The 12,995-nt window shown below is 42.2% G+C and overlaps 1 protein-coding gene across 1 annotated transcript in view; it reads right to left on the bottom strand.

Annotated features, from left to right (window-relative positions):
* LAMB4 (laminin subunit beta 4) overlaps positions 1 to 12,995 on the bottom strand; it is a 74,731-nt gene that overhangs the window by 39,844 nt on the left and 21,892 nt on the right. The window contains exons 5-13 of the mRNA XM_043547133.1: positions 12,410 to 12,598; positions 10,785 to 10,848; positions 10,379 to 10,593; positions 9,110 to 9,230; positions 7,288 to 7,476; positions 6,300 to 6,479; positions 4,170 to 4,279; positions 3,132 to 3,211; positions 1,962 to 2,112 (exon numbers count right to left, since the gene is read on the bottom strand). Coding sequence (XP_043403068.1) covers positions 1,962 to 2,112; positions 3,132 to 3,211; positions 4,170 to 4,279; positions 6,300 to 6,479; positions 7,288 to 7,476; positions 9,110 to 9,230; positions 10,379 to 10,593; positions 10,785 to 10,848; positions 12,410 to 12,598 — 1,299 coding nt within the window. The remainder of the gene's footprint in view (positions 1 to 1,961; positions 2,113 to 3,131; positions 3,212 to 4,169; positions 4,280 to 6,299; positions 6,480 to 7,287; positions 7,477 to 9,109; positions 9,231 to 10,378; positions 10,594 to 10,784; positions 10,849 to 12,409; positions 12,599 to 12,995) is intronic.

The raw sequence follows: 12,995 nt of genomic DNA, 5'->3' as shown, positions 1-12,995 counted from the left end.
TCTAATAGGTATGATGCAAGTATCTATGTAAGTCTCAGAAGTTGAAAATGAGCCCCCTACTCGGAGGGAAAAAAAATGGACTTTTTTCCCTTGTCACATTTTTGTTTCTAAACAAATCTCTGAATTTGTCCTACAGCTTGTCCACTAAACATGGCAAAATAAGACTGTGTGTGTGCGTCCGTGTGTGTGTGTGTGTGTGTGTGCGTGTGAGAGAGAGAGAGACAGAGAGAGAGAATTATAAAATATCCAGCCCAATTGTATATGAACAACTGAATTAATGTATTAATGAATTAATGTATCCCATTGGCATAAGGATTCTGATACACCGGCCTGTAAATTCCAATTTCATAGTCACCAGTGGTTTAATCCATTCCCTAAACCAAAACTCTTGTTGCAATATTAAACATTAGCAGCATTTGTTGCAATTCTTTGTTGAATGATTACTGTAGTATCTGTTTACCTGTTCCAACCCCGGTTTTCTTACGTTTCGTTTCTTGCTCCTGTTTAATACAATATTTCCATTTTCAATAGTGAAATCATATCCTTGCTGCTGAAAATAGACATCACACCTTGGTAAAGCTGGTGGTTTAACCTTAAAAGCAAAAATGGATGATTTATGTGACAGCGCAGTTTGAACAATCTTTAAGCATAGATGGCTATGTAAAAATGAAAATCCAAACAATAGGCTACAGTCTCTCCTGGTGTAAATGGGGGCAGCTCCAAGAATTTGGCTCAATAAGCACTGAAAATGTCTCTATTTTGCAATGCCTACGTCTTCACTGCAAATACCTTGAATTAGCTAACTTGCATTGAAACAGCTGTGAAGACACAGCACCTCAGCTTTTAACCTGGGTTAGCAGCTCAAGTTCAACCCCAGAGTCCCCCTCGAGTTGGTAACATGAGTTAAAAGCAGAGTTGCCATGTCGTCACTGCTGTGTAACCCTAGCTAGGTAACTCGAGTTAAGAACACGCTTTTATCTGCAGTGAAGACATAACCACTGTTCCAACTAGCTTTTATTGCCACAGACAATTGGCACTCCACACTATGTCCCAAAAATCTGTTTTCTATTTCATTACTGGAACGTAGGTTGATTACTGCTTGTGATTATATCTGATTATTTGCAGATATGCCAAGCAAATAAATAATTTTTTATTATCCCCTGCTTGGGGCTTCTCAAGGACACGTGAGAGGAAACGTGTAGAAATCTTGGCGGAAGAAGAGAACACATTCCAGTAGAACCAAAGCTTGCATTGTGGATGCACAACAGCAATGTCTATATTAAGAAACTATTTTAAAATCAATGTTCTAAAAGACATATGGACTGGCTCAGTTATTTGTACTTTTGAAGAATCTGGACTAAGTTCAGAGTCAGTGTACGTAGTGGTGTAAGTGAGTCTAAACAAGTCCATTAGAGCTATTCTAAAGCTGGCATTAATGAACAGAGGAAGACCCCCACCCCTCACATACGGGAAGCCACAGTTGGGATAGAACCACTGAAAGGTTCTTTCTAATCAAGTGCTTTGGCCAGAGATGAAGGTCTGTGCCAGGCACCTCAGCACTCCAGAGTATCCAGCTGCCATCATGGCCTCTCGGGCTCTTTGGCAGCTGGCATAAACGTTCAGGATGCTCTAATTTACACTCAGGACTGGCCAGGTACCTGGACAACTCAAGACTGGGGGAACACAGAGGACACCTGTGGGCACTTCTCCAAGGGCTCTCTGGTTACAGTCAAAGACTAGGGCCAGGGAGTGTCAGTCAGTGTAATTTACACAATGAGGAGTGTCATTTAAAATTACAGGGGAGGGTGAGGAACCCCCTTGACATGAAATCATCTTCCATCCTCCTTTAGGTTGCTTTTCCCGCTACAGCACTCTCCCCTTTGCCCTCAGCATTCCACTGACACCAACCTAGACTCCCTTACACATTACCTCTGAATACCGCACATAAAAGCGAAACATACCAAAGGTGCAGATCTGGAAAGCGGCTTTGCATGCTCTGCTTCATAGATATAATAATCCAATGGTAAAAAGAAGTAGCCTGGGGCTGCTTCTGTACATTGACGGCCCACAATGTTAGGAAGACATTTACACTGCCCATCGCTCGATGAACACCTGGATGAACAGGTAAGAAAGAAGAGGGGTAAGAGTCTCATCAATGCACATATGTTTATGTACAATACACAGGCGGTAGCTATTCTACCTTTGCTTTTATTCTTATTGTTCCTTTCACTGTAAAATTAACTCAATTTTTAAATATTTTTCCAGCAACTGCTATTTCTCGCTTATAATGCTGGAGTTTATTCCAGTGCTTCCTTATTAATCAGCTGGCAAAGGTATGTGTTTGTCACCCTTGCTCGCTCTACCAATTCCACAAACTGCAATATGTCCTGTATTCACTAGCTTGGTTTTACCTAACCATGTGCATAGAAATGTACTGTAGGAGTTACTATATGGGACCACACCATGCACTCTAGTAACCTTTTTCCTGGAGTAATAAAGACCCTGACCCAGCCAAGTATAGGGCTAATGTTTTCAAATGTGAGTGGACTTTAGGCATTTTTTTTAAAGCAATGGGAACTCAGTACCTTTGAAAACCAGGCTATTTATTTAGGTGCCTAAACATGAATGTAGGAACCCAAGTTCCAAAATATTGTCCCTAACTAACTGTACAACGTTGGGGGCCCTGTGCATCGGGAGTCAGGCTGGGGTGGTTTGTACTTTTCATTTAACTGATCTTGAATCTTAATGATTGCCAGTTTGCTTCAGAGAAAAAGATAAGGGCACATCTACATAAACACTTACTGCATAGCGAGCTAAGGTGTCAATCTACAGCCGTCCAGTGTGCTGCGCACAAACTGTACACATGGACCCTGCTGCTGCACACTAAAAGTTCCCTAGTACGTACTGACATTTCCTGGTCAGACTCAAATCCATTGAAACATCGCTAATAGAGTCACAAAATCTTATACACCAGGGTGTTTTTACATTGCTCACACACGATGAGCCTCTGTCTCTAAACTACTTGGTTTCTTCATTAACCACGAGATCCCATGACCCTATCAAAAAGGTGCAATATGTGCTGGTGTTAATTCATTACCATCAAAAGGAGAATGATACTTTAAATGACTTACAAGTTATTGTGGGCTCCACCAATGTCACAGCCACACGGAGAACAGCCATATAAATGATTGCCAAGCCCCCAGTATCCTACCTATGATAAGAAAGGAAAATGTATTGATTTTTGACTGGGAATATTTAACAACTTAAATAACAAAAAGCCCAATCCTTTTTGACTAAAAGAAACTCTGCTTTCATTGGGACTATCGATTTCATTCATTTTCTTTCTGCAAAAGCTCGTGCCAGTAAACTTGGCTGCACAAATGTTCACAAAAAGGCCCAATCACGGATGAAGCTCAGTCATTTAAAGTGTCAAGTGAATATGCATAGACAATGCTTTTCAGTACTTGTCCAACCCTAACTGTTCCCACCTACATTTTCAGCCATGACAACTTCCCCCATAAAAGAACATAGAGGGCACAAGCCATCGAGTGTTTTCAACAGCAGTGAGTATGGGTACTCTCACAAGGAATTATCTCCACCATCACTCAGGGCTGTCATAGTGGGGACATGGTAGAAACTGCAGAGGTCACTCACATGGCAGTAGCCCCCTGCCCCATCCCCACTGGAGTCTGCTGGGGGATGTACTTGGGGCAATCTAACTATCTCTACAGCGGTACAGCATTTGCTGGTTTAGCCATCTAACAGCTCGATCCTGCTCCATTGAAAACAATGGGAGTTTTGCCAGTGACTTCAGTAAGAGCAGAATCCGGCTATGTGCCAGCCAGCCAGACCAGGCTGAATCAACTGAAGCACCACAGAGGACCGTCTCCAGGTTGCTTTAATTAGAATGGGTGGAGAGACTCATCTGAGGGCTCCTTGTAGCAAGGACTATTTGTTCTCATGCCCTGTCACTCTTTTTTGTCTAATTCTATGATAAATGTTGTGGCCTATGGGCCATCTCCACTTGGCATCGTGTTGTGTTCCCCTTTAACAGGATGTCCATGGCAGAGACAAATAAGGAGGCAGGACATGGGCAAGGGGAAGACATTTGGGGAGGTGTAAAACAGGATGCTACATGAAGCAATAACAAAAGCCTCCCGATTACATACAAGGCATTCTTCACAATGTGGCCCTGTGACAAAGCGCTGGCAGAGGCACTCTCCAGTCACTGGATCACACATGGAGAAAGACAAGCTCCCAGAAGGGTTGCAGGAGCAGGCTGCAAGGAAAGAAACACATAATCACCTCCGTTAGTGCCACTGCAGGAACGAGCCCTACACTGACTTTCGGTGGGAATTCGAAATAACCATTGCACTCAACTATCGGGGGAACAAACTGCAGAAGACCAGCTTCAGAATCCAATTAACACTTCGCAAACCAGCTGTTTCTGAGGGGCAGATCATTTTCCTCAGGTATTTGTGGTGGGCATCGGAAAGGAGAAGCTCTGCTGGTGTGCAAGGGATGGCTCTGGCAAAACATGTTGGACTCCTGGAAGAAGTTCTGCGCAGTGGGTTCTGCTGCATTCTTCATCTTTGCTCCACTGTAGTATTCTCACCATTGCTGAGCCTAAGCTCTGCCTTTATTCCCCTTATTGTTATTTATTCTTTGATGAGCACAATATGTTTGCAAAATTTCACAGTCCCTGAGGAGGACAAAGATGCACAATTTCACTTGACACTGGTTCAAAGAAGCGATTGGCTGAAAGTTCAAGAGTAATGCAGTCTGCAGCCTTTGGATACCCAGCATGTCAGGTTTGCCACCTCCTTGATCTTTACCAGCCCAAAGTACAGGGCCTCCTAAATCATCCCCAAAAGAGGGCTCTCACATGGTAATGCAGACCTCATCTGTTTTGTTTCTGTTCCAGGTGGGTTTATATGGACTTCCATTCATATTTTTAGGGTATAAAAACCATGAATATGAATGTTCAGCTAGGGATTTTGAGGACATTCCCCTTTTCCTCTGTTTAAGAGGCACTGGTTTACCTGCCCAGGTAAATAGTTTCTATATGCTTTTGAAATACTAACCCAGGACATGACTCTGCAAAATCTGACGTAAGGTGCTTGCAATGGACATTTGTCTGTGTCACTAACAACCCTACAAACTGACAGCAGAACATTACAGCTTGGGACAGCATGCATGTTGCAAGCCAGGAGGGCGGTGCGTTGAGGGAGGCATGCTGGGGAAGTCTTGCGTAAAGCCTACCTGCCCTATGAGCGATTCAAGCTAGTCTCCTTCGTGATTACCAAATTACCCTGATACTTGTTTAATATAAATAAAAATATCGTCTGTTTGAAATCCCCCTTATCAAAGGAATCAGATCACATATTTACTACCATGTTTTTGGCAAATCGTATATTTCTAGTCCTACTCTCCTTTATTGACTGGTCTCCGTTACTGAGGGGACCTGATAACAGTCTTCAAATAAGTTAAAGCTATTATAAAGAGGACGGTGATCAATTGTTCTCCATGTCCACTGAAAATAGGACAAGAAGTAATGGGCTTAATGTGTAGCAAGGGAGATTTAGGTTGGATATTAGAAAAAGCTTTCCAACTGTAAGGGTAGTCAAGCTCTGGAATAAGCTTCCAAGGGAAGTTATAGAATCCCCGTCACTAGAGGTTTTTACGAACAGGTTGGAGGTGCTGACTTTCTGGTTTCCCTGGGGGTGCTTGACCCCTGCTACACCCCAGACCCCATCCCATCCCTACCCTGCCTCTTCCCACCCTGTTCCTCCCCTCTCCAAGGACACTCTGCCCTTGCTCCCCCTCTTCCTGCCACCGCTCCTCCCGCCCGCCCCACTGCCTCCTGCATGCCACTGAACAGCAGATCACTGATGGGTGGGAAGCACTAGGGGAGGAGCTGATCAGCAGGGCCCACTGGCAGATGGGAGGCACTGGGGCGGGGGGGGGAGAAGAGGAAGGAGCTGACCAGCGGGGCTGCCGGTGAGTGCTGAGCACCCACTATTTTTTTCCCCATGGGTGCTCCAGCCCCGGAGGATGGCCTAGGTTTACATGGTCCTGCCACAGTGCAGTGGACTGAACTGGGTGACTTTTTCAGGTCCCTTCCAGCCCTACATTTCTGATTCATTTCAGATCTTTTCCAGGGAATATCATCTGGTGCAATAAGTGACGGCAGACAACCTGATGTGACTTGTAAAGGGGCCAGATTTATTTTTTATCTGCCTCTGTCACATAAAATTAAGTTTTGAAAGGAAAAAAGAAAAAGATCATAGTTTACGTACGCTGGCAGCCAAGAGGATCACTGCCACTCAGCCCATAGTAGTTCCGCCTGCACATGTCACAACGGACTCCCTCAACGTTTTCCTTGCAAAGGCACCGACCAGCAATAGTTCCAAGAATAGGGTCTGTACAGCTTTCACACAACCCACTGTATAATGTGCCTTCTGGGTCACAATCACAGGCTACAAACACAGATATTCAAATGGAGATGTGGAAATAATGATATTTAGAAATATACATTAAAATGCAGGTCCCATAACTGCTATTATTTATTAAATATTTGTATTCAGGTAGTGCCCAGAGACTCCTGCCAGGATCAGGGCCCCAGAGTGTTAGAAACTCTACAAGCAAAGCCTCATCTTAACCAGAATTATTTGAAGGGCCTTCCAGGCAAAACATACTGGAGGGGGAGTTACCCATCCCTTGAAGAATGCAAATGCTTCCCTCTTCTCTTTGTGCAAAGGGAGGAGTCATAGCCCCACCCTAGTCACTCCTCACCCTCTTTCAGGTACCTAGCATCTCCAGGATGGTAGGAAAAAGCAAGCAATACACTCCTGAATAGGGATCTGGTAAATCCATCTTGAAGGATGCAAGGTTATAGGGAATTCATTGTGTTCGCCTCTTCTCTTGCATCTGTGCAGGGGCTGGCCGGACTCTGGCCATTTATGGCTATTCATATTTACCCTGATTTGTTACAAGAAAGATAACCTCCCTGCCGGACTTCAAAGCTGAATTCAGTGATGAGCCATAGTTGAAATTAATGCAGGGTCTTTTTCCCCATTAGCTTGAAAATGCTGTTAATCAACTGGTCTATACAATGCTTCTGCTTCTAAGGTAGGCAAACATTTTTACATCTATATTGATTATTAAGTGTATTGATGAAGAAAGCACTTGGAGAGGGTAGCAGCTTACAGAGAGAACTAGAAATATTTAATTTTGAGCCAATCATTGCTAGCCATTTGTAAAGGGGGGAAAGAACAGCGCACTTACGGATGCAGGCACGAGGGTCTGAAATTGTTCTGAGGGGATCCCGGTAAAAGAAGGGCTTGCACTGATCACAGTGTTGCCCCATGGTATGGTGCTGGCAGTCTTCACATACGCCACCACTGATGCGATCATTAGCTATGTACACGGCCATGTCAAAATGGCATCGGTCCGAATGGCCATTGCATTTACACGCTAAAACAGAAAACAAAGTGTGCTTTATTTAAGAGCCAGCACATTTTGATTCATACTTCTGCTCGTGCTCCCACTGAAGTCAATTATTAATGTTAATATTATTTTTAAATTTGTATTACAGTAGTGCCCCAATATGTCACTCATGACTACGGCCCCATTATGCGATGATTTACAAGTCCAGGAGCTGTACATAGTACCACGCTCAGAGAGATTACAATGTATGGCCCAGATCCTGCAAACAAGTACACTATGCAAGTTAGTAGTTCAACTGACTTCAGAGGGATTACGCACTTGCAAAAACCTAAGCATGTGGATGAGTGTTTGCAGGATTGGGGCCTAACCAAAGACAAAATGGAACCAGTGAGTGTGACAAACAATAGGAGGGAACGGAGTGGGAGGATGAGGGTAAAAATAATAAGTTCACTTGTTTACATATGTTAGCAATATGCATAACTGATAATTCTGAATAATTACAAACTCTTGTTTGGTGTGGATGTGTGTTTTTTAAAATACCAGTCAATCAGTGTAAAGTACCATTGGTTTCAGTGAGAGCAAAAGGCAGTGTTGCCAACTCTCATGATCTGATCATGAGTAATGTGATTTTTGTTACAGCTGGAGCCAGTTTTCATGGGATATCTTGCCCTGCCCGGGGAAAAGCCCCTCCGATTGGCTGCCTTCCCCACTTCCTTATCGCTTGGGAAAGAACAACCAATCAGAGCTGCTGCAGGAGGCAGGCAGTGCCCCCCATACCTTTAGAAAGTGAGCCAGCTCCTCTTTACCCCTGTGAAGAGGAACAAGAGGACACAATTGGAACTGAACAGCACCCCTTCCTCTCCAACTCAGGCTGAGGGAAGATGAAAAAGACCTGGAGCTGACAACCCCACTCAAAAGCCTGGCAGTGGGGTGAACAGTTCCTGGGTCTGACCTCCCCGCAACCCTGGGAGTGGGGATGAAGAATGTCACAGCTGAAGTAAAGTGTCTGATTCTGATCTCACACTGTCTTTACCAGCATGAAAATTCAGTGGAGCGACTCACAATTTTCACTGATATAACAACTGAGAACACAATCAGATGCACAGAATTTACAGATCAGATTCAGCTGTATGGTCCGACTGCTTTACATCACTGGGGTGGTGCAAAGCAGCTGGAGCATAAAGGTAAATCTGGCCCAGAATATCTTAGATCTCTGTGGCCATCACAATTTTCTAGTGTACTGAAGATGGTTTAGTAATCTGCTAGTAATCTACTGAAAAGAATACAGCTTTGTCTAAATAATATTCTCATTTGCAACAAGAACCCTAACCAGTGAATAATCCCTTTTGCCTTCTTTGCCTTTTCTTGTTCATTTTACTTTTACTCTTTACAGAGAATTGGAAATTGAAATAGCTCTCCTTCACTGAGAGCAACACAAATGTTAGATATACGGATATACCACCAGGGGACGCAGCACAGTTGCCACACATCTCGCCTGACAATGCATCGCTGACACCTGAATCCATCTAGGATATCCTATTCTCATTTAAGCATGAGAAACGAGCCCATCTGAAAGCTTATCTGTCCTTGTAGGCAATGCATGGGATTGTACTGTGCTATCATCTATCTGATGAAAATTAAGTAACTATTTGTCAGGTACATTTGCAAGCATTATCCTGTGATCCTTCAGCTGGCCTCCAGGGAGCATCATTGTAGAATTCTTTACACCTTTCACAGGACATGCCATCAGTGTTGTGCTGACAGACACATCTGCCATGAACCTGCAACATGTCAACAACAACAAAAATAAGTGAATTTTCTTTAGTCCATTGTCTTTGGGACATTGGGCAGGAAAAACACTCCACCCACACCCACCCCAATATAGTTTTCTTTCATGTGGGATAATATATTACTTTTTGATTCTTGAAAATTGAAAATTTCCTTAGTGTCAGAAACAGATCAGGTTGCCTCTCTCTCTTAGAGGGAGAAATTTAGTATGTTAATTATAATGAAACACGGTATTCCTGATGTTTGTTTCGTCTCTAGAAAGTAACTGATTTCAAGAGTGAATTTGCCTTCTTTGCGGAGATAAGCTTCAAATCTACAAATTTATCATTTGCCAAAATTGGACAGTTCTACATCACATGAAGAGTCCTATGTACTCACATGATGGGATAGATCCCCACAAAATGCTATATGCCAACCTAAAATGTTCCCATGTAAAAATACCTAGGCTTGTGGTATGCCATCATAAGCAGAGAAATTCAGAGCCCTCTGGCTCCCTCATGTGACAAACAATTCTCAGTTACAATTCTCATGAGCAAGAGACATGGACAGCGTGTGGAAACAATAACCAACCTGTTTTAAAGATATTGAACAAATTTTAGAAAAGATACTTCTACTGACAGAAACTGAGGTTTAAACACTTATGTAAAATTTATCCAGGAAAAAACACTGGTTCCAAATATGAAGGTACACTTTATTCTGTTCCTGACTTCTTGGACAATCTGTTGTTCACCAGTCTGTTTGTTTTTAATGTAGAAACAGGGAATTCTCTTTGTGCTGATGACTTTTCATGCAGCAGAGTTTTCACCAAGCCCTACTGGTGTTATGGAATGTACCCAACAAAGTAGCCATTCGAATCTGCACACAACACAGATTACTTACTGGATTACATTTGCACCATTACAGCTCTGGTATTTTCATGCTATTATTAACATGTTTGTGTGTCAGTTATTATAGTACTACCACTCTAGTGCCAACAGGGGTCAGATTCTGGTCTTTTTTAATCTGGTCCAGTGTTTTGAATGGAGGTAGCAATGTTAAAATGTTTTTAAAATGTTGAATTACAAATTGCAATCCAAGGATAATCATCCAAAAATTACCACATAGGGAATCCCCTTTTAGGAGTGGAAGTTTTATAGCTTACCATTCCAGGCTGATAGAAAACATCACCCCGCAGTTTCTGCACTGGACTGCATTGGCTGGCATGACCATTACAAAAGCAACTTCCACGGACAACCATTTCATAAACTGCATAATAATATTTTTCAAGGAGATCACTTTGCCTTCTTCCAAATAAAGTATCCCCAAGAGTGTGGAGTTTTGTGAAGTTTATTCTCAGGTTTGTTAAGGTGATGAGATCTGGGATAAGAGAAAGGAAATCCAGAACCACAATTAACCTAAAAGCTCTGTTCACTTGAAAATCTACAGGGTGCTCAGCTGTAAATTAGCTACATTACACCGATTTACACTAGCTGAGGATCTAAACTACTGTCTTTAACATGCAAGACAAACAAATAACTATTTGTAAAGAAAACCCAAACTATACATACCTTGGATAGATCGGATATAAGGATTTTCTATTTCAAAGCTGGGATCCAAAGCTTTTAAGACAACCTGTAAAACAGATGAATGTATATTTAAACATGCAAAGTATTATTTTAGTACATAAAGGCAAATATTTTAGCTAAAATTTATCACTGTATAATTAATACCTATTGGAAATAAGATAATGATTAATAAAATTGCTTGCCATTTTGTTAATCATATAAGAGAAAGAACAGGATTAGGGCCCTGATTCAGCAAAGCACTTAAGCATGTAAGTCCACCCTTATTCAGTAAGGCCTTGGTTTAGCAATGTACTTAAGTGCATGTCTAACAAAGTATATGAATAGTCCTGTTGGCTTCAGTGAGGCCTGCACAGATGTTTGAATTTGGACACAACTACATTCCTGAATGAGGGCCCAAAGCACTTACAATTGTACTGGAAGTTAAGCATCTGCTGCAGTGCTTTGCTGACTTGAGGCCTGAAATTGTAGCAATGTAGCAAAGCATGACCCAAATTAGTCTAGGGGAGTAGGGGTATGGAGTTAAAGAAATAGCTAGCTCAGCCCTATGTGAAGCTGGGTTGAGGGTCAATATTACATTGATGTACAGGATTCAGAAGGGAATGAAATGGAGAATTGCTAACAAGCTCTTTAGGATAGTAGCTAACATACGATACTGAAGCGGGAGAGATGAATGGGGGGTGTCACAGGGTGACTGATATTTCAAGGTTAATTAATACTAAATATCAGTATATAGCAACAGAGCTAAAATGAGCAGCTAATATCTTGTATACAGTTATTAGTGATTCATTATGACACCTAAACATTTAATTTAGCTGTGTGCGCACAGGTTATGTGAAGTAAAGCTGGGTGAATACAATACATTTCTCTTCAAAAATAATGTTAAAAATGGCTAATTCATTTTAAAAATTGTTTGCGAATATTTTGTTGGAACATGTTCATGAAATTCCTAAATATTGGTGAGTATTCACAAATTCTTTTCCCAGTTTTAGATTCTGGGCAAACAACAACAAAAATGTTAATAAAATTATGCAAAATTTAATTATGTAACAAATAATATTCAGCTAGCTTTTGCATGAAGCATGATTTTTATGTATTATAAGCAGAGCTGTGGAAACTTTTATGACACTCAATTGCCATCAGTGTCCCTTGGGACTCAGTAAAGCTTTTGAGACTTCTTACTAAAAAACTGGTGCGGGAGATAGAAGACCCTTTTTGGGGATTTGTTAGAGAGACCAGCCCCGAACCCCACAGATTGAAGCTAGCTGTCACCTGCAGATGCACCAGAGAATAGGCTTCTGCACAGGTCAGCAGAAGTTTAGGGGGAGCGAAGACCTGTTGTGGGGAGGGGTTTATGGTTTAGAGGGGAAACCTGGAGAAACTACATAGTTTTGAATGAGATTTTGTAGGTGTTCATTTGAACCTGAAACTCAAAATAAAACTCAGTGGTCGGGTTTTCTTCTCAGTGTAACCCATTGCATTTCCCCTTGTAAAACTAGTGTGAGAGACGAATCAGACCTAGGATACAAACTAGCTCACTGATATCTCATTGCCATGAGAAAAAAATCAGTGTAATTTGAAGTAAAAAAAGCACAAACACGAAGGAATACCTCGCCTTCAGTGGAGGGCTCAACGTCTGAATATCTTGGATCACAAACAATATCTCCCACTCCTTTTGCCGGACCAGAGGGGATGTTGGGGAAAGATTCAGCACAGTTTTGTGCAAAATACCTAAATATCTTCCAGGTGTGACCATAGTCTGTGGAGCGCTCAACCAACATGGCTGCAGGCCGAAATGTCTGGAAGAAACATTGTTGCAATAATTCTTTAAACAGACTTTGGAAGAAAGTTTTTAATAGAACTAAGGGTATGTCTACACTGCAAATGGCAAGTGTGATTGCAGCACACAGAGACGTGCCCAAGCTAGCTTTGATCTAGCCCCACCCACTCAGGACCCTGGGCCCACACTCAAGCAGCTGCCTGTACTGCTATGGCTTCACTTCTATTGTTACTCAAGCTATGTCAAAGTTAACACAAGTATGTCCCCAACTGCAGTCTAGATATACCCTAAATAGAAGGGTTTCTCTCTGAAAGGGGAAGTTTCCTAGCAAATACTCCTTCCAAATAATGCCTTTTCTGGTTTAATTTATGTTGCTTTCATAAGCCCTAAGGTCTGAACCTACAAGCCCTCTGCAC

This window comes from Chelonia mydas, chromosome 1, assembly GCF_015237465.2.
Source record: "Chelonia mydas isolate rCheMyd1 chromosome 1, rCheMyd1.pri.v2, whole genome shotgun sequence".
Classification (NCBI taxonomy): domain Eukaryota; kingdom Metazoa; phylum Chordata; order Testudines; family Cheloniidae; genus Chelonia; species Chelonia mydas.
This window is presented reverse-complemented; position numbering and strand designations above follow the sequence as displayed.